Source organism: Suricata suricatta, chromosome 3, assembly GCF_006229205.1.
Source record: "Suricata suricatta isolate VVHF042 chromosome 3, meerkat_22Aug2017_6uvM2_HiC, whole genome shotgun sequence".
Classification (NCBI taxonomy): Eukaryota; Metazoa; Chordata; class Mammalia; order Carnivora; family Herpestidae; genus Suricata; species Suricata suricatta.
In genome coordinates this window covers 91,102,707-91,124,910 of record NC_043702.1, presented here as the reverse complement: position 1 = coordinate 91,124,910, position 22,204 = coordinate 91,102,707, and the positions used below count along the sequence as shown (strand labels likewise).

Genomic DNA, 22,204 nt, shown 5'->3' with positions numbered 1-22,204 from the left:
TGACCCCAGTGGAGATGTCCATTCAAGTGAAGTGAGCAAAGTGCCCTGACAAAGTTGATAGTGCTGACCCACTCCCCTTTACCAGACCCAGCTTTTATTCTACTAGCTGGCTTAGGTTTGGCTAGTTATAGATGTGGCCGTGACCTAGTTGACTCTGCATATAAGTAAAGCTTTCAGGTCATACTTGAAATTTCAGAGGAAGCAACCTGAGGTTTATGGGGCCAGCTTGAATAGTACTGTAGCTTTTTATAGATGGAAACGTAGGAGGAATTAGGGGACCCTCTGATGAAATGCCAACGCCCTTAGCTCATCCTGCTAACTTTGAGTCTCCTGTAATCTGCAAAGGTTACTGCTAAAATAAGTAGAATCTAACATCTCTCCAGTTTTCAATTTATCCCCTTCCTCTAGTTTTGTTTCCACGAATTAAGTGTCTTTACCCACCAGGCAAAAAATACACAACTTTCTTCTTGTTTTTACAATTTATTTTGAAGACATTAAAATGGACAGGCCAAAAATAAATGGAAGGATAACATAAAGCAATAGAGAATATAATTCCTGGATAGTCAAAACTATAAACACTGCAACAGGTTTTTTTGTTATTTTTTAATAGAATGTTCTCATATATGTGTGTAACCTTGCCTAAAGCTTGAGGCTAATAATTAACTAAACCATTTTTGTTAGTGACACTGCAGGATCTGGTTAAATTGGGTCGAGTTGTTTTAACAGTAGGAAAACAGTCCTTCAACCATCATTCCCACAATGCAGCAGTATGGAGTATATCTATAATGGAACTGGATGAAAAGTTGATGTATGTTCAGTGACTTCTCATCAAGAAGGAGTGCTTCAGGAGCTGGGCAGCAGAAGGTCGCTCGTGCTGGTCCCTAAGAAGGGAAAACCACGTTACAAACGTCACCCAGTAAGTGCCTCCCAACTGGACAGGTGTCTGGGTGACTCAGTTAAGTGTCCAACTTTTGATTTCAGCTCAGGTCATGATCTCACGGTTGGGATTAAGCCCTGTATGGGACTCGGTACCTGTTAGCTCTTGGGATTCTCTCTCTCTCTCTCTCTCTCTCTCTCTCTCTCTCTCTCTCTCTCTCTCTCTCTCTCTCTGCCCTTCCTCTGCTCACCCACACTCTCTCAAAATAAAGACATGGAAGCACAGACTTGAGGCGAGTCCATACCTCAGTATGATCTTAGGTAAGCAACACAAGGTCTTCTCATTAGTAAGATGGAGATAACATCTAATTCATTGGGAGAATTAAATAATGTACATACAGGTTTTGAACAGTGTCTGGCAAACAGTAATAGCTCAAAAAGTAGTTGGCTGTTGTGATTAAAAGCCTTTTCTATTTGTTCAGTTTGGGGTGTAACAGTAAAATTCACATTTTTGGATGTACAGTTTAATGCAGTCTTAATTAGCATTACATTTACTTTTAAAATATAGAGGCATTGGAATCCAGAATTGAAAAGCCTTTAGAAAGGAGGGGTGTCTGGGTGGCTCAGTCGGTTAAGCATCTGACTTCTGCTCAGGTCACGACCTCACAATTCGTGAGTTCAAGCCCCATGTGCATCTGTCTCTGCTGTCGGCACAGAGCCCACTTTGGATCCTTTGTCCCCTTCTTTCTCTGCCTCTCCCCTACTCTCTCAAAAATAAACATTAGAAAAAGATTTAAAAAATTTTTTTTAAATGTTTATTTACTTTTTGAGAGAGAGAGAGAGATACAAAGTGTGAGTGGAGGAGGGGCAGAAAGAGAAGGAGATGCAGAATCTGAAGCAGGCTCCAGGCTCTTAGCTGTCAGCACAGAGCATGATGCGGGGCTGGAACCCATGGACTGTGAGATCATGACCTAAGTCGAAGTCAGATGCTTAACCAACTGAGTCATGCAAGTGCCCCTAAAAAAAAAAAAAAAAAAAAAAAAAAAAAACCTTTACGAAGTAGGCATTTAAATGTATTTTGGTTAGGGGAGCCTGGGTGGCTTGGTTAAGTGCCCAACTTCGGCTCAGGTCGTATTCTCACACTTTGTGAGTTCAAGCCCCGCATTGGGCTCTGCACTGAAAGCTCAGAGCCTGAAGTCTGCTTCCTAATCTGATTCCCTCTCTCTGTCCCTCTACCTCTCACACTCTGTCTCTCAAAAAAATGATAAAAAAAATTTTTTAATGTGTTTTGGTGGTTAATTGAAATAATCCCATTTGGGGCACTCTTGGATGAGCATAAAGTAATGGGAGACAGACAGTACTATTTTGGTTTAGGTTATTTTCCTCAAGAAATTAAGCTGTTGCCAATGAATTAGTCAATGAATTAGTGAACCAGTCAATAGTTCTCTGCAATGACCTCTTCAAAAGGCATTAAAATCCTTTCCTTTACATAGCCAAACCCAGTGACTTTTTTTCAACCTTTATTATCCTAAATGCTTACTCTCTCCCACTGCTCTCTAGAAATTGCCCTCTTAAAATTTACCATGATCTTCTCATTACCAAATCAAATGAGTTCATTCTCCTTATCATCTCTGTAGTAGCATTTGAAGCATTTACTACCCTCTCCTTTCAAAACAATCTCTGCATAGACTTCGGGGAAACTTCTTGTGGTTCTCCTACCTTGGGACAACTCCCTTCCCTCCTTTCTTTCCTTTAGTCGTGTCCTAGACTTAATGCCATGAAGGTTGTTACTTCTCCCCTGAGCATTTTCAAAAACATTTTCCTGAGCCCTCTTAAAATTGTTCACAGCTATAACTACCAGCCTTTGGATTTCTAAATGTGCACTTCCAATCTTAACTTGCTTTCCTGAACTCCAATTCCATAGCTTCAAATGTTTCCTTAAATGATGGATCCTCTGGGGCACCTGGGTGGCTCAGTTGGTTAAGCATCTGACTCTTGATCTCGGCTCAGGTCATGATCTCCCAGTTCCTGAGATCTAGCCCCACGAGGGGTTCAGGACTGAGCATGGATACTGAGCTTGGGATTCTCTCAATCCCTCTCCCTTTGCCACACCCACATGCCTCTTCTCGGTCTGTCTCTATCTCACAATAAACATTTTTTTTAAGTCATGGGTCATCTTCAATTCCCTCCCCTCTTCACAACTTTCTATTATTTCTTCCATTATCCCTATTCAAAACTATGCAGTCTTATCGTTCCCCATCACCAAGTCCTGATTCCCCTGGAATGTTGTGGAACTCTTCTCATTACAGTTCCCACTGCTTCTACCACAAAGCTCTTAGTTCCTGCATGGCTTTCTAGTCTCAGAAAGCCTCCATTTGAGATCCTTTCCCAAAGGCCATTTTCTTTATGGCATGATCTTTCCCAAATCTGTTGCAGTCCCCTGCTCTTTGCTGCATATTGCAACAAAGCTAAACTCCTTGGCCAAGTTCCCTGAACTTTCAACCTGCCCATAGGAATATCCCCACTCACAGCTCTTCCTGCTCCCCAAAGTTCATTTCTGTTCTATTCAGTCCCCATTCAATTCTTGTTCCTACTCAATACCTAGTCACTTGTACTTCTGGATCTTTAAGAATGCCTTACCCCCACTTTATTTCTGACTATCCACATATCCAAGGAATACCATCATAGGGCAGGATTCTAGAGGCCTTAGGGTCTTTTCCATAGAATTTCAAAAGATAATTTTACGCTTGTATGTGACACTAATTAGGTAAGATGTATTAGTATTCTCCCAAATAGTTATTAACTATGGAGCCCTAATGATGTGCCCCATACTCTACTAAGTAACTTACATACACCAGTTCACTTAACCCTCACAACAAGGCTATTAACTGATCCTTAGTTGTGTGAGTTGCGTATTACTTAGTTTATGAAGCAGTGGTTCAAAAGAGTCATAAAAAAGATTTCACCCTTTCTCTTTAAAGCTGTGTGTGTGCGTGTGTGTGTGTGTGTGTGTGTGTGTGTGAGTAATGACAACTTGAAAGAAAAAAATAGCATGTAGTTTCAGTGGCTCAATAATAGAGAACTGTTCAAAACAACTACAGTAGTCTTAAGAGCTAAGACCAATTCTAAAACTAGTCCTGGTTCATAGGACATTTCTAACACCTTTACATCTCTTTTGTGAGGTTTTTTTGGGTGAGCAATGGGCTCTGTCTACACAATCTGTGCTGGAACATGTCTACATCTTGGGATGTCCAGAACTGGAGTATGAAGTACGCATTCCTGCCTTGGCCTATATGATTCCCTGAAATCAACCATGACACTCTGACACAAGCGCTGGGAGAGAGAAACAGTCTGCAGAGAGAAGCACATTTGTCAGCAGACAGGGAGAACTGTGGGTCCTGAGATTCATGAAGGAAGAGAAAAACCCATTTTGGGAGTTGGGAGGCACTAGAATTTTTCATCTAGGAATAAGAAAGCACACATCTCAGAAAGCAAGAAATCGCTTTAGGTCCCAGGCCATCCTTACCGTGTACATATGACTAAATATTGAGCCTCACTAGGGGCATAGAGGCCAGGTGTGTGGGCTCTAGCCCCCCACCCTACTCTGGCTATCTCCCTCATCATACACATAGTCATAATTTAACCAGAGCACTCTCTGCTTTTATGTTTTATTCTTTTCATTAAAATTCCTTGTGAGTAAAGAGTGCCTGGCTAAGAAAAGTTAGAAAGCCACACGAGTGGGTAATCTCTAAGGTCCCTTCTAACATTTTACCCCAAATTTTATTCCATAGATACTTGGGAGCACCAGAACAGAAAAAACAAGCAACTTTCTGGGGCTTTTCTGCTTCCCCACATACTCCCCACACTTGATGCATGAAAAGCTTCAATTAGATATTTGTTCCCTTGGTTCAAAATGTTTCCCTTCATTTTAAATGCAAGTATTTGGGGGGTGGGGAGACCAGTACATTAAATTTGCCAGTCACCAACTGATCAATTCATATCAGTCCTTCGATATGAATGAATTTCTCACCTACTTTCCTGAGAGCTGGTTTTAGGAAGGAAATGAGACACTGGTTCTCTGTGAGGGAAGGCAGCTCAGGAAAGGGACATTTAAGAACAGGCAATGTTATTTCACCAAGACCAGTACCTGGGAAGATGTCCCTCTGATAGCCATGTTCATATCCCCATTGATTGGAGGAGTATTGTCTGTCCTTGATACATACTGCCAAACATCTAACTGAGGCACCTCCTACTTGATGCATCACCCCCATACCCTGATGCAACGAGGAGCACAATCACCCAATATGGCTAATCATCAAAATCACTCCTTACTTGCCTTCTTTGTGGGCCATAAATTTCAGGGGAAATTTGAGCAATCTTGGAATCCCTGGGGATTTCTCTTCCCCCTGTGTTCAGTTTCTTACCTGGTCAGGCACACACGCACAAAGTCCACTGCGTTTTCTGAGAAATGTTCTGGCAAAGGAGGCATCAGCCCTCGGTGTGCTCCAATGTAAAACATGGCTGCCATCCTGTCCATGGAAGCCAGTGGAGGCTTCCCGGTGGCCATCTCAAACACGGTGCAGCCAATGCTCCAGATGTCCGACTTCCTTCCATATCCAGACTCATTGATGACTTCCGGGGCCATCCAATATGGAGTCCCATGCATGGACTTAAGCATGTCACTGTGGGTGCCATTTAAGCCAGCCCAAGCCAAACGCTTGGCACAGCCAAAGTCAATTAGCTTTATTATTCCAGTTGGCATGAGCATAACATTATTTCCTTTGATATCTCGATGCACCACACAGTTCTCATGGAGATAAGCAACACCTTGCAGAATTTGTCTTGTATACTTACAGAACACCATCTCAGGCAATGGCCCAAAACGGTTTATAATACTAGAAATTGAGCCACCAGGAACAAACTCCATGAAAATGCTTACGATGTTCTCTTCCAAACATGTCCCCAAATAGGCCACAATGTTGACATGTTTCAGTGCTTTGAGCAAATCTACTTCTTCCTGTAGTTTCCGGTATTCTTTTTCAGTAACTAATTTATCAGAGGTATCCAAAGCCACCTGTTTTACAGCTATTAGCTGTCCTTGGCTAGTAAGACCACAATATACCTAGAAGCAAACCTTATTATTAAATATAAATTGATAGAACTTATTCACAAAATGCCTCAGGTGAAACTTGTCTTTCCCTTATCCTCCCAAACCCTGTCTTTTTCTAAGTTGATTCATCTCTACCTAAATGCAAAGTCAGTGTTTCAGTGAGGCCAAAATGGGGATGAGCAGCATGGTGAATGGATATCATGATGGCTTGGAGTCCAGCAGCCTCGATTGGCTAGAATCCTGGATTTACCATTCCCCAGCTATGGAACTTTGGGTAAGTTGTGTAATTGTTTTGACTTCAGTTTTTCTCATCCATAAAACTGAGGCAATGATCCCTCTCATGTAGATATCTACAGGACTACACTGGCAAAATTCCTCACCAAGTAAATGAAATAGGTCTGTTTCAAGGCCAAAGCTCTAAGGAGAGAAAGGAAGGCATGTCCTAGGCCAACTTGTCAGTGATCCCATCATGCATTTTCAGTGGTTTCATGTCTTCCCACCTTCTCACTGATATGTCCCCCGCTAGAAACATAACCTATCTTCTCTGGGGATCAGTCTTCTTTTTACTGATCCATGTAAATACTATCTAACATGTTAGGACTTTAGATAGCCTTTCATGCAATTCAAAATATGTAAGGAACAGGGGCACCTGGGTGGCTCGGTTGGTTAAGTGTCCGACTTTGGCTCAGGTAATGATCTCACAGTTTGTGTGTTCGAGCCCCGCATCAGGCTCTGTGCTGACAGCTCAGAGCCTGGAGCTGCTTCAGATTCTGTGTCTCCTTCTCTCTGTACCCCTCCCCTGCTTGCTCTCTCTGTCTCCCTCTCCTAAAAATAAATAATAAAACATTTTTTTAATGTAAGGAACAGCTTTTGTTTTGGCCACTCAGCAATGATACTCCCAACTTCAGGTAACATCCTGCGCTGTTGAACAATGAGACATCTTTCCCACTAGACTCAGACCCAGGAGAATGAGAGACTAAAAGTACAATGGTCATTGAACTACCACATGGACCCTGAGACCTATTAGAAGAGATACAAAGAGGCCAGACCCTCGTAACATTTTTTTGACCCATGAAATCACCTCTGCCCAGAGCCAGACCTACTCCAGATCCTTTAGTTACATAAAGCAGTGAACATCCTTTTCCCTGGGCCAGTTTGGGTTGTGTTTCCTGTTACCTCCAACTAAAAGAGTTCCAAGTAAAAGAGCATAGAGGTGGGGAAGGGCACACAAGAGGATTAGGGAGGAAAAGGCAGGTCAAGGAGGAGTGGGGATTTGGGATTTCATCATGTTTTCCATGTAACTTACTGTGCCATAGGCTCCCTTCCCAAGGACCTCTCCCTTAGTCCACAGGATAGATTCTTCATATTTTAAACTATTTTCAGAAAATGTCTTCTTTTCATTTGAGCTGAGAAATTTCTTCTCCTTGTCATATATCCTGAACCCATTACTATATCTCTGGGACAATGAGACAAAAAGAAGTTACCATTAAACTCTGAGTCATTGGGATGGAGGAAACGGCTGGAGAGTAGAGTCTTCCTTTCTTCTAACTTGGGACCAATGAGAGAAGCCCAGATATGCACCCCCTAAATAATCACAGAGGATGCCACTTGTTAGCCTGCCTACAGCTCCCCCATCCCAACAGCCTCCAAACAGGGCATACTAAAGCCTCCTCTTTTTCCTGCCAAGAATCATGCCCACTCCTCTGCCTGCTTTTGAGTCTCTGCCAAACACAATGATGGTGACTGATTCTTTAGCTATAGTAAGTTCTGAATAACCTTTGTTTTTCAACTATTTCCACAACACAAACACACACACACACACACACACACACACACACACACACGCCTAAATGCATATGTATACACATATATACACTTACACACAAATATATACATACAGATACTCTCTCACCCTCTCACACACATGCACACACAGCCACAATGAGCAGGTCTGGTGGTCAAGACCAGCTGCAATACACAGAAGGCCCATGATCAAAGAAGAATCTGCAGACAGGTGTATCAACACCACATGGGAGCTTGTTAGACATGCAGAATCTTGGGCCCCAGACATACTGAATCAGTGTCTACATTTTAACATGATCCCCAAGTGATTGGCATTCACAGGAAACTTTGAGAAGCTCTGCTTCTCATCAAGTATTTCTTTGAAGAACTTAGACCATGTTTTCCAACTGATTGATTGGACCAAAAATGTTTTGCTTTGATCTCTTCTACAAGTTTTTAAAAATAAATAATAGTGACAGAGACATGGTGAGGGCCATTGGAAGCAGGACTTCCTGCAGGGTCACCTTCATCATGAAAGAAAGGAGCATTTGGGTTCCTCCTCCCCATCCTTTCATTATTTGTATCCCAGCTAAATTTTAAGGACTGCTTGGGGATGAAAAGCCTGCAAAAAGTCAGTTTGACTCCATCATTGTAGGATGAGGTTACAGGCTGATGATATTTACTAGCTTGTTAGCTTTTCTTAAATTTAAAATGACAGAGTGGTAGACTCATCTCTGACACACAGGTGTCCACACACATATCCCCATTTCCTACCCAACCCTGGAGATCTCCCTGGATCAATCTCTACCCTCAGGAGACACCAAATTCACCATGAGAAGAGGGCTGGAGAGTAGAGTCATTTCAGGACAAAGAACAATCTCACTGTGTTGTGATTAAGGGTGTGGGCTGGAATCAGAATGCCTGGTCCCACCACTCAATGACCATGTAACTTTCTAAGCCTCAAATTTCTCATCTGCAAAATGGGGACTTGTTATTACTTTTAGTACTTATCTCAAAGAGCTGTTATAAAGCATATAAATAAGACAATATAACATGTCTTGCTCCTACATGGTAAGTTCTCAATAAACTTGGCTTAACTTGTAAACTTGACATGACTATATGCCTTATGTATCCTTTGATAAACTATCTAAAATAATTGTTCCTGATCCTGATATAGTGTGATACAGCTTAGTCAATGTTCACAAAATAATATTTCAGCTAAGCCTACTGTTTCTGTCTTTAAAATATGAGTGGGACAGGAGGCTCAAGTATTTCAGTGAGAATTGAAAAAAAACAAAACCCAATGATCTGTTGATATTCTTCTTCCCAATACCCACTTCCATGCCAAACAAATTTTTAAAACATTTTCCAGGATTGTTACTTATCTTTCTTGAGAGCAACAGCTAAGTCTTGTTACCCATCATGTCTCTAGTTCTTAGCGCAGTGCCAGGAACACAGTAGGCACCAATGATATTTTTGTGTTAAAGTTTTCATATTTCATGTCTTCATATGTTTTTTGGAATTAGGTGGTGATCCTCTTCAGGGGCTATATTCAGTTCTATCTCACACACTACCTCAAGCAATGCTTTCTCCATAATTGCCTCTCTGTATTTATTGATTGAAAACATATTCACCAAATAAAATACTGACCTACCTTAAATAAGTAGTTTTGCTATATTAATGTACCCAACATGATGCTATTGCAGTGTCAGGCTAGCTGAACTCCAGAATGAAGGCAGCATAATGAAAACATCTTAGCCTGCAAGTCAAGTAAACTGGATTCCAAACTAGCAACCGGATAGTGAGACCTTGACAAAACTCCTTAGTTGTTTAGGGTTTTTGATTCCTTGTTTGAAAATAAGGAGTTTTGTTTGCTTGTTTATTTGTTTTTTAATATAATTTATTGTCAAATTGGCTTCCATACAACACCCAGTGCTCATCCAGCAAGTGCTCTCAAAAACAAGGAGTTTGAACCAAACTCACTGAGGTCTCTTCCTGCCCCTAATGAATCTGAATCACTGATTCTAATTATACCAACCTGTATGTTAACATTGGCTGTCTCTCCACCCACTTCTTGTGTGGTTTGTCCTCTCCTACTGAAGACAAGATTTAGGTTTTCAGCATCTGTTTCATTTGCCATTATTTGGCAAGAAGTATTACCTCTCTCGTCAAGAGCTAATAGTTCTGCAGCTAGACATCCTAATAGTTCATCTGTCAATTCTTCATTCTTTACAGAATCTAGAGTTTCTTGTGAAATTGAATTTGCATAACTTAAAGTTTGTTCAAATGTTTGATATGTAATTGATTCATTAGCTAAACTATCATGATCCAAAGATTGTGCCCAATGTTGATATGTTTGGGAAGATGCATTCTGTTGTTTCTCTTGGAAGGAGAAACTCAAAAGTCTCTCAGACTTATCTAAAACACTTTCAAACCCTACATCATTAGTTAAAATTTGGTTGGCATCTATTTTACAAAGAGATCCTGTATTCCGTTTTTCTTGCAGTACATGCTTGCTGCAATTCTTCTCACTGGGCACTGCCCAGCTGTTTTCTGAAAGAACAAATGTGGTCTGGGGATGTAATTCTTCAAGTTTCTGCAGATCTCTGAGGCTTGTGGCAAGTATTTGATTGTTAGAAATATCTCCTTCATCAGCAGACTCTTCCATAGAGACTTCTTCAACAGTGGACAAATCTGAAACAGGAATGAATTCATTCTGTTCAGTGGACCGCTCATGAGGCAGATCCAAGTTCAAGGGCTGAACTTCATCATTAGAAGAGATAAAGTCATTTCCTGAAGACTTTATCTGACATTCTGAACCTGAAGTACCATCACCATTTTCAATGTCTTGTAGGTTGCTGCCTACAGCTTTGTAACCCTTTTCTTTAGAAATTAAAATTCTGTTCTTTTGTTTAATGCCAAGCGAAACTTTTGTGAGTTTAACATGTGGTCTTTTCTGAGAAAATCGTGTTCTGCTATTGCCATTCCTCTCACTGTGTGAAGATCGACATTTATTGGTAATACATCTGCCAGATGGAGCTGAGCATATCTCTCGATAATATTTGCTCTCATGACGTTCAGCCTCTCTCATGTGACAATAAACAGGGGTCCCAAACATTTCATAGATTCCAGGCCCATTAGCAGTTGAATTTATTTCTTTGAACATGTCACTATACTTAAGATCTAGGTAATTTAGTCTTGGCTCTGTTGGTTGAGCAGACAGAGGAACAGAAGACTTCTTTATTCCTGGATTCTTACCGATGCAAGGAAAAGATTGCTTTTTAGGTTTCAGAGCCCGGTAAGTTGATTGCTTCTTTTCTATCTGTGGCATTCTTCTTTGAAACTTGGGTGGTTGCCGAGGTCTGGGGTCAACAAGCTCCAAAGCAGGGAAAACTGGAGTTTTTATGGTGGTTTTATGTTTGGTAGGCTTAATGGAACCTTCAATGGAAATCATGAAATTCTGGGGTGTCCTGTTACTGGTCTTGGTCTTTGACTCCAACTTATTTCTGGGGTTTTTCACCTTATGCCTGTCATTTTCTTCATGTGCAAGTATATTGAAGTTATTGTTGCTATGAAGAGTGCCCTTTCTTTTTTGGAGGCTTGGTTTGGCTATTGCTGGTTCCTTGGGAGTTTCATCTCCAGGAAAGGTGATTTGGATAAGAGGCACCATCCCATTCATTTCCGGTTTGGTTGCCTCTACCATTGACATTTTTATGTTTGTCTCTGTGCGTCTAGGACCTTGCGAGAGCTTTTCAATGGGGCTATCAGGGACTACACTGGACAAACTTTTAAGTACAGTACACTCTTCTAAAATATGATTTGGCTCAATTGCTTCACCTTTATGTACTAAAGTACTTTTTAAATCAGCTTTATCATTTCTAGACTCTTCATCCTGGCTTAGAATTTTTTCTGAATGCTGGGCTTCTTGGAATGTGACTGGCATGGTACATCCAATATCAAAATCTGTAAACGAGTTTCTGGCTACTGAATGCTCTTTCTTTCCTGATGAAAGACGTGGAAAATTCTCTTCTGCTTTTCTCATTTCACAACCAAGGCAGTCAATATCCACTTCCCTATCTGTAGGAAAACAGGTTTCCTTACAATTCTCAAAGGTCATGAAAGATTGTCCTTTTTCAAAGTGAGAGACTGCAATTTTGTCACTTCCTTCTGTTTCTTTGGATTTCCTGTTCTCCAGCTCCATGTGTTGTCTCTGATGGTTAGCCTTCCAAAAAGAACACATATTTCTGGACCAAATAAAGCTATCATAGGACCTGAGAGTCTGATCCACAAACACCTTAAACAGAGCTTCCTCCTGCTTGTGTGATGGTCTAAACTCATCAGATTGACTTCCGGGCTCTGAGAGCTTAGGTTTGAAAGATACGAAGTTCAGAATATTTCTTTCTCTCTCTTTTTGATCCTTGTGACTTGCGGGGACGGTATAAAGACCAGGTTTCATAGGCAAAAGTGACAATGGTGGCAGAGGGAACTAAAAGTCAAGGGAAAAAGTTAATGAATGCAGAAACATACATGCCTGATATCATGTTAATTGTTTAAAGTAATTTGAGAGATTCTAAGATTCTCTTTAGAGAGGCTATCTAGAGATACAAGGCTATCCTAGAGATATTGATTTTAAAAAAACACCTCATTCTCAGTGTTTTTGGTAAAACAGTACTTCTAAAAACCAAGATTATTGGGGGGGCACCTGGCTGACTCAGTCAGTAGAGCATGTGACTCTGGATCTTGGGGTCATGAATTCAAACCCAACGCTGGGTATAGAGATTACTTAAAAATAAAATCTTTACAAAATGAATAAATAAAAAATAAAACCCAAGATTATTACAAATATAAAGATTCATATTTATGTATTCAAAATAACAGCCCTACAATGTAAAATTAAAATTTTTAAGATGAGACATTTTATTTCCCTTTTTCCTTTCCTTTCCATAGAATTGATCTAATATTTTTTAAATTCCCACTTAGAATGGCTTAAAATTTGTTACATTTACTTTAACAATGACCATTAGCTTACAGACTAACCCAGAATTTGTATCTGGAACACAACCACTCCATATTGTTTTGCTGAACCGCTTTGTTGAGGTGTGATTATAAACATGCCACATCATACACCTGAAAGTTAGCAACCCTCAATGATTGTTAACTTCATCCTCCAAATTACTTTCAAATTAAGTTAGGTTTTGTTACCATTAACCTCTAGAGGTCAGTGTAACGCAATATATAAAACAGCTTTATGATCATTAAGCTATAAACTCTAAGCTTTTTTTCCATGGTGGCTTTTTCCATGTATACATATTTGATACCTAATTATATCAGAATATTTATGAGCATGGTAATTAATAGATATATGTTAAATTTTCATTGTTTTGCCACCTGTGTGTAAGAGAATAGGAAACGGACACTGGTGATGTAGGCACTAGAAATAGGTGAAATGCAGTGTAATCCCCCGTTTTACTGTCTTGATGATTTTCTTCCATCACTGAAAAATAACTTTGGAAATAAAGACAGATTCTGCCAGTGCTTAAATGTCTCCCTAGTAGCAGCCATTATTTTTTTTTTTTAAGTCTAATGAACTGCTTTTTACAACACTAAGCAGGATCCATGCACGTTCTCAAAGGGTCAGAGGGTACAGAAGAGGCAGACAGTTCAGAGGCTCGGAAGAATCTTTCCAAAAGCTGTACTTACTAATAGGACAATTAGGAAAATCTTTCTACCACTGGGGAAAATTTTTACCTAATTTCTAGACATGTTAAAAGAAGACAAATTAAAATATGTCTAAAAGAGTTACTCACCTCTTTATGTAGAGATCAGAAAACAACCCAGAAAAGAAATGTACATGGCAAAGAATAACTCTCCCAGAAGTTATTTGTGACTCTACAAACTATATGTTGTTTTCCAATGTATAGTTGCTGAGGATTTTGGTTCTGAGTTCTTTCTCTATCAAAGACAACAAAAGTTCTTGGTTTTAATTCTTAAGCAAGAAATGCTAAAACTAATCTTACCTCAATTCTTCGGCTACTGTACTTCATATCAGAAATAGAAAACTCTGTAACAAGAAAAAATAAAATAATTAGAAATTCTTAGTAGTAGAGTGAACACAGCCTTAAGCCAGAGTTTGGAGATGGAGTGATCTTGGGGCTAAGGTTTGAGGAAAAGTCAAAATTAAGAGTTTTTCCTGTTTTAATCCGTATGGAGTTGGGTATGGAATGATTACACGAAATTTTAAGCTACTGCCACTGAAGGGGGTTGTTGTTTTATATATAATGTTGTCTTTTTTTTTTAAGTTTAGTTATTTATTTGAGAAAAAGACCGACAGACAGACATGGAGGGGCAGAGAGAGAGAGTGGGAGAGAATCCCAAGCAGGGGTTCAAACCCACCAACCAGGAGACAGTGACCTGAGCTGAAACCAAGAGCCAGAAGCTTAACCAAATGAGCCAGCTAGGTGCTGCTATAATGTTGTCTTTTATATACAGTTGATCCTTGAATAACACAGGTTTAAACTGCATGCATCAACTTATATGTGGATTTTTTCAATACATACAATACAGTACTGTAAATGTATTTTCCCCATGATTTTCTTAATAACATTTTCTTCCTTCTAGCTTCTTTATTGTAAGAATACAGTATATAATACATGTAACAGGCAAAATATGTGTTATTTGACTGTTTATGTTATGGATTAGGCTTCCATTTAACAGTAGCAGTTAAGTTATATGTGGATTTTCTACTGCATGGGGTCAGTGACCCCAATTCCCACATTGGCCAAAGGTCAACTGCAAATGTATATTATATATAACATCTATGTACATATATTTATGTTTGTATATTTAACTTATATTCATATTCATAATCATATTTGTGCTTATATTTATATTCTGGTAGGAATTACAAGCTTTCTGGACAATAGAATTTTATTTCTCACAAAACCTCATAGCTTCCTACACCCCAACTCCCCACAGGGCAGCACCAGATGAGCAAGGATGTTTACCTGTAGGTAACCACCACAGGAGTGAACCCTGAAATTATGAGACTCAGAAATTATATCAAGTGATTCACACTACAAAGCATCCTTCTTTCCCAAGAAAGAGAGACCTTTACTATGAAATGTAAGCAAATGTTTCCTGGAGAAAGGGGAAATGTGTTTCTGGGTTTTATAACTCCAAAATGTAAGGGAACAGCTCCTGAGGAAATAAATGTCTGAATCTCTCTGGAGCAATACATGAACTCTAATTTCTAAGATATGTTCATCATTCAATAATCTTTTAACCTAGTTTCCTAGCACTTTTTGTTCATAAAGCTTGGACTGTACAGACATGTGAAAATATTCACAAATCATTGTCTCCCAACACTTGTTTGAGGTCAAACATGGGATAGATCATAGATGTGATATACTAGGTAGTATTAAACCTAGTTGTTGTCTTCTTACCAAAAACCACCAGGCTTGAAGTTGAAGACAAAAGCTCCCATGTGTCCTGCATCAAAGCAGGTCACATAAACAGATGAAATGAGGCAGACAGACAGGAAGTAGTGAGCTGAAGTTGTGTGCCCCAACAAAAGAGATGTCTTTTATTACCCAGTCCCAGATGATGTTGTCCATTCCAGACGGATAATCTAATCCTGCTACATCCTCTAATGGTCAAGAGAAACTAGAGAGCTGGAGACTTTATGTGAAATTTCCCACCCACCCCCTTTTTTAAGTGCTTTGAAGGCCAAACAAAATGTATCACAGGTCCATTCTAGCTATAGGCTGCCATTTTGAAATTTGACTTTGAAACAGACCTAAGATGTAGCACAGGTAAAGAAGACATTCACAGGTGGAAAATGGTACCTAAGAAGAGGATACCAATAGAAGGGGTTCCAGCATTCCCTTCAGCCACAGCTAACAAAGGCACCTCCCCCCAATTCTTTATGCACTCAATCAACAAATAGCAATTGAGTGCCTAATGATGACTGGTGCTATCCAGAAGATGGTAATATAGTTGAGAGCAACAAAGACACAATTTTTGCTCTCTAAGCTCATATTCTAGAGGTTGAGGTTTCCTTGTTGAAAAGATGCTACAAGTTAATACCAGAAATTCAACTGAAGGGGTGCCTAAGCATCCGACTTCAGCTCAGGTCATGCTCTCATGATTGGTCAATTCAAGCCTACACTGGGCTCTGCACTGTCAGGGAAGAGCCTGTTTGGGATTCTCTCCCTCTGTCTCTGCCCCTCCTCTCTTTTTCTCTCTCTCTCAGACTAAATAAACTTGAAAAAAGAAGAAATACAACTGAATATAATGTGTAACTGGGTGCGTATGTATAATGTGATTTAAAAAAGAAAAAAAAAAAAAACCCGGGGTGCCTGGGTGGCTCAGTCCATTAAGCATCAGACTTCGGCTCAAGTCATGATCTTGTGGTTCATGAGTTCGAGCCCCACATCAAGCTTTGTACTGACAGTTCAGAGGCTGGAGCCTGCTTCATATTCTGTGTCTCCCTTCTCTCCGCCATTCCCCAGCTCATGCCCTGTCTCTGTGTCTCAAAAACAATAAATGTTAAAATGGGAGGGGGAGTTTCCCCTTTGAAAAAGAAAAAAACTTTCAAGTATTATAAATATTTGGATAAATATTATCCAGTGTTGATAAGAAATGACATGAGTAGAAAGAAACTCAAACATTTCTGATGAGAATATATAAGTGAGATCTTGCTTGTAGGTAATTTGGCAATATATGTTGAAAGCCTTTTACAATGTGTATGAAATTCCAGTTAAAGGATCAAATGTACCAGTTTTTCTCCATTTCGTAAGCCTCACTAAAATGATAGTGAAGTAAAAAGGAGTAAATTAAAAAGGAAATTAAAAGCCCAGGTAAGACAACAGATAAGCGAAGTCAAAAATTTTTGGACAGTGAAAATTTTATGATGAAAAATATCTGATTAGCTGGTTGTCATCCTTCTCTGTTCTGCTCGGTGCCTGCAGGGGGAGAGCTCGACAAGAAATAAGGACTCCAGAAAGGAGCAGGAATTGATGAGACCAGATACCTCCGAAGGTGAGAAGGAAGGTAAGACTGAAACAAGGGGTTGCTTGTAAATCTGTGGAAGTAGTTTCCAGATTCCCTGCCCTGACCCGTGAATCAGGAGTTGCTCTTCTCTGATCCTGGCAGCTGGCTGGAAGTTTACTTTCCAGGGAGTTTGGAACAAAGATACTAAGGAGCTAGGTATAGCCGAGAGTGGAAACAGGGTGCTGGAGTGAAAATAAAAGGATTAAGTGGAAGCCTATACATTGGTAGGTGAGTCCCAGCCTTTCAACCCACAGTCGGGAGCTTGGGTTATCCCTCTCTGGGGAAAACTGGCCAAGAGTAGAGTCTGTTTATGCACACGGACAGTTGGGGCCTCTCTCACTCAACCATTTAGGTTGCTCTATGCAATCTGCCTGGAGCCTGCAGCACTTTTGGTGCTGCCAAGAAACACAAATAGATTGTCACGGAACAACAGATATGTGAGAAAAGCCTCTAATGTGAAAATACAGAGGACAAAACAGAGTTCAGAAGAAACAGAGACAATGAAAAACTATCATTAATATACTTCATGCACCTTTTCTCAGAAAGCTACTGGAAATGCACCAAGTACCCTGCCCATACAGTTTCTCTGCTGTGCGATCTCGCTTATTGCAATAAGCCAATAAATGCACCTTGTTAGACCACAGGTTTGTCCCCAGAGGCTTAGGCCAGTTAGTTTAGGAGAGTAGGAAGCAAATATCAAAGACAGCATTGCCCTGAGGGGAATGTGCTAGCTAGTAAACGAGCCTTGGGCTAGAGAGAGTGGCCAACTCAAATCCTGAAGGAAAGCATCTTCCGTGTGAGCCTCCAAGATTCTCACAGGTAAACATCAACCAAATGGAAGTTTGTGGTAAAAATTTTTCAAACTTTCAAGAAAAAGATAGATGGTAGATAGATAGATAGATAGATAGATAGATAGATAGATAGATAGATGATTTGTTGACAACAGGATAAAGAAATCACTGTAATTAAATGAACTCACCTTCAGATTTTCTTTGCTGCTCCTTCAGAAAGTGGGGAACATCTTCTCTGGCTATAGATGTAGAGATGCTTGGTTCTAAGCAAGGTCTTGGCAACAAAAAGCCCATATTCACGTCACAGAGCTCCTTGGAACTTTCCTCTTTCTTCTGACCCATGGTCAGAGTCTTTGATCGGAAGTCCACCATGTGAATTTTATTTGGCAGAGAAACAGAATGTGCTCGTGCCCTTTCTTGATTCACTGGGGCTATCTGACTAGAAGGAAGGAGGACACGGTTTCATTCAAAACTCATTCCCTGTATCTTCTGGGTCTCCACTTCTCAGTCCAAATGGAGATCACCAGAGAGCTTGAGAACTATTTCCAAATGATGCTGCTGAGTGGGAGAACTGTGTTCTTGAAAGGACAAGCCCTCTCTGCCCTCTCTGCCCTCCCACTTGCTCTCCGCTTCGTCTGCCTGCTGCACTCCACACTTAAGTTTCCCCTAGTCCCTATTTCCTTGGACAGAGAAATCAGATGGGCAAAGCACAGGCATAAAGGATGCACTCTTTTCCTTCTCCAAAGGTTTTACCCAGCCCAGTACTTCTCAAAGTATCTTTGGTAAAGGACCAGTTTTAAAATTTTCCAGTCCATTCTGGAATGAAACTGTCATAAAACTTCTGTAATGAAAGTGAATTACTATAAGAATAAAGCAAAAAATCGAAAGCATGAAAATAAACCCCAAGTTTTTCATTATCAGATCAGCAAACCTAAGATTACTTTGTCAATCTGTAATACAACTCCTCACATGTTTACATTTTCGAGTTCTTTCCTGACTTCATCATGGACTGGTAATGGACCGCAGAATCACATGTTAAGTGGCATTGCTGCAGGGTCAGCAAACTATGATCCCCCCTCCCACCCACCCAGGGCAAAATCTAGTCTTGAGTCTGTTTTTATCATTTTATCAGATCACACCCATACCCATTTGTTTTCATATTGTCCGTGATGGCATTCAAGCTACCATCGGAGAGTTGCCATTGCGGCAGAAGCCATATGGCCCACCAAGCCTAAGTGGTATGATCTGCTCCTGCCACAGTAATATTGATTACAACCCCTGCTGTAGAGTGTTTTCTTGGGAGGTGAATTACTCAAAATGTAGGTTATCACACAAGTATCACTTCATACTTAAATTTCAATCTAACCTTTCAAAGCATATTCCTTACTTGTTTTCTTGTAAATCTTCTCGGCTTATTTCTTGGGTGTAACTGACATCTTTTGGAAAAGTAACAATAATCTCAATACCTATGGAAACACATGACAATAACAAAAAGAACAAAGTAATGAATTCCAGTGGCAACTGGGAACTGAGTATTTTATTCCTTGTTATTTAGCTTATCTAATATTTTTATGATTATTTTTGAGAGGGAGACAGAGACAGAGCACAAGTGGGGGAGGAGCAGAGAGAGAGGGAGACACAGAATCCGAAGCAGGCTCCAGGCTCTGAGCTGTTGCACAGAGCCTGACATGGGGCTCGCATTCACAAATCATAAGATCATGGCCTGAGCCACAGTGAGCAGCTTAACTGACTGAGTCACCTAGGTGTCCCTAGCTAATCTATTTTTAAATAGATTTTTAAATGTTTGACAGAATTCACCTGCTCCTGGACTTTGATTTGTTGGGAGTTTTTGATTACTGATTCAATTTTGTTTTTGTTTATCAGTTTGTTTAAGTTTTCTATTTCTTCCTGCTTATGTTTTAGGAGGTTATATGTTTCTAGGAACTTATCCATTTCTTCCAGGTTGTCCAATTTATTGGCATATAGTTTTTCATAATATTCTCCTGTAACTGTTTGTATTTCTGTGGTGTTTTACTTCTCCCATTTGTGCCTCTATTTTTTGGGTCCTTTCCCTTTTCTTTTTGATAAGTCTGGCTTACGATTTATCAATTTTATTGATATCCACCAAGGGCCAGCTCCCAGTTTCGTTGAAAATACTAATTCAACGGTATACATGCACCCCGATGTTTATAGCAGCATTATCTACAATAGCTGAATTACAGAAACAATTCAAGTGTTTATTGACTGATGAGTGGATACAGAAGTTGTGGGGTATAAATTACTAACATGTATTGTAACTTTACAAATTAAGAATAATGGTCATACCTTAGACTTTTAGGACATTAACTAGCCTTATAAAAAGGAGACTGTTATTAGAATTGAATTAATGTGCTATAAAATGCAAGTAGCAATGTCAGAGATTTAAGACAGATAACTCAACAAAAAGCACAATATAAGTTCTGTCAATGCCTTTTTGTTTAACCATTTGTCTTAATTATTTCATTTTAAACACCATATATCTTCTGTAAATACAAGGTAGACTTACTAATCAGGTGAAATTGCTTTATTTGGCTCTGTAGATGTTGTTAATCAGTAAATTTCTGTTGTGAAGAATTTGTTAACAAATCCTGAATTCATGTCTGATGGAGAAAAATAAACACTGACCATATTTTTACGCTTAAAAAAAGATGTGATGTATATAGACAATGGAATATTTGCCATAAAAAATGGGTACCAAGGTGGCTCAGTTGGTTGGGTGTCCAACTTCAGCTCAGGTCATGATCCCACAGTCCATGGGTTTAAGCCCCATGTCAGGTTCTGTGCTGCCAGCTTGAAGCCTGGACCCTGGAGCCTGCTTCAGATTCTGTATCTCCCTCTCTATTTGCCCTTCCCCTGCTTTTGCTCACTCTCTTTCTCTCTCTCTCTCCCTCTCAAAAATAAACATTTGATTTTTTAATTAAAAAAAGAAATTGTGCCATTTGCAATGAGATGGATGAATCTTGAGAGAATAATGTTAAATGAGTTCAGAGAAAGACAAATACCATATGATTTCACTCAGATGTGGAATTTAAGAAACAAAACAAATGAGCAAAGAGAAAAAACAAGAGAGAGAGGCAAACCAAGAAACAGACTCTTAAGCATATAGAACTGATGGTTACCAGACGGAAGGTGGGTGAAACAGGTGAAAGGGATTAAGAGTACACTTATCATGATGAGCACTGAGTAATGTATAGAATTGTTGAATCACTATGTGGTACACCTGGAACTAATATTATAGTTATGTTAACTACCTGGAATTTAAATAAAAACTTTAAAAAATTACAGAATGGACATTAACCAGGGACTGAGGTTCAGCCATCTTTATATTTTTCCTGTCTAGCTTATGACAGGTCCTGAATAAATGCTTGCTTATGGAGAAAAAAAAAGTAACAAAACTTTCCAGATACAAAATAAAGTTTTATGATGAGCAATGTTTTCTCCTTAGACGGAGAAAACAGACCCTCCTTCTGTAAAGTGTAACTAATGATACCTACTTCACAGGACCATTGTGAGATTTAAATGAGATAATTTATGTTGCCCCATCGGCACTTGCTTGTATATATTTTTGGTCAGTCCTTTCTGATTCCATGGAATAATGCCCAGTATAACCCTTAAGCCAGACAGTTTGAATGTGAGGCATCAATTCTTGTTTATATAACATATTAAATCTACATTAAAAAAAACTAGTGTGAGCTATACCACTTAAGGTTTATTCATTTTTTTCATGTTTTTCCATTCAACAAACTTTTATTAAGTATATGCCAAGCCCAACTTTTTGTGCTGAAGATACAGAAATAAAAAAGGTGCTACTGTGACCTTAGTAAAGACAATACATAAGGAAGCAAAGAGTATGTCAATTGAAACATTGTGATAGACGTGTACGGTGTTGTGGGAACACAGGGGTGTCTCCTTTCCAAACAACCAAGTGCTTGTCCCAGTGTTCAGTCCTATCTATGTGTTTCCCAGGACAATTTAGGGAGTCTCTCCATGTCTAGGGAAGCTGTGGTTTTAATTAGTCCCACTGATGGAATGCTAAGGAAGAAGTAGAGCAGGAAAGATAAAAGGGGAACATGAGTCAGACAGATCTGGATCTACATCCCTCTTCTGCTTTCTATAGGTAACCTTGGGGAAACCTTTGGTTTTCTTGATGTTTTTCAAATATGACAATATGACTGGATGTTCACTAATATTATAAATAGCAGGGATCACATCTCGAAAAATGAGGTTTCCTTGGGATGGTCAATATATTTTTAAAACTTTTTCAAAGATCCTATCAACACACTATCAACACGAAATAAGAGGTTTAGGATTACAGAGCTAGAAAGAACTTGGGGAGCATCTGATCCAAGCCCTTCATTTTACAGACAAAGAAACTGATAACCATGTAGTTGTGTGACCTCCTCAGGCTGCTCTCATACTTAAAAGGAAGATGGATGTCTTTCATAATATTTTTGTAGGATCTTTGAGTGCAAAATCCTATATGACATGTTAAAGGAAGAAAAACATACAGCATGCATTCCTAATAGCTAAACTGTCAGTGAAAAGGATATTTGAT

General features: G+C 39.6%; 1 protein-coding gene across 5 annotated transcripts in view; it reads right to left on the bottom strand.

The window, feature by feature from the left end:
* Positions 1–466: 466 nt before the first annotated feature.
* MAP3K19 (mitogen-activated protein kinase kinase kinase 19) overlaps positions 467–22,204 on the bottom strand; it is a 35,175-nt gene continuing 13,437 nt past the window's right edge. Inside the window, exons 4-10 of one of the 5 annotated variants that reach the window (XM_029933013.1) lie at positions 18,998–19,076; positions 17,799–18,049; positions 13,786–13,829; positions 9,807–12,254; positions 7,293–7,442; positions 5,301–5,998; positions 467–881 (exon numbers count right to left, since the gene is read on the bottom strand). In XM_029933013.1, coding sequence (XP_029788873.1) covers positions 815–881; positions 5,301–5,998; positions 7,293–7,442; positions 9,807–12,254; positions 13,786–13,829; positions 17,799–18,049; positions 18,998–19,076 — 3,737 coding nt within the window. In that variant the 3' untranslated portion in view covers positions 467–814. The remainder of the gene's footprint in view (positions 882–5,300; positions 5,999–7,292; positions 7,443–9,806; positions 12,255–13,785; positions 13,830–17,798; positions 18,050–18,997; positions 19,077–22,204) is intronic. The other 4 variants (XM_029933015.1, XM_029933017.1, XM_029933016.1 and 1 more) reach the window with 4 other exon arrangements.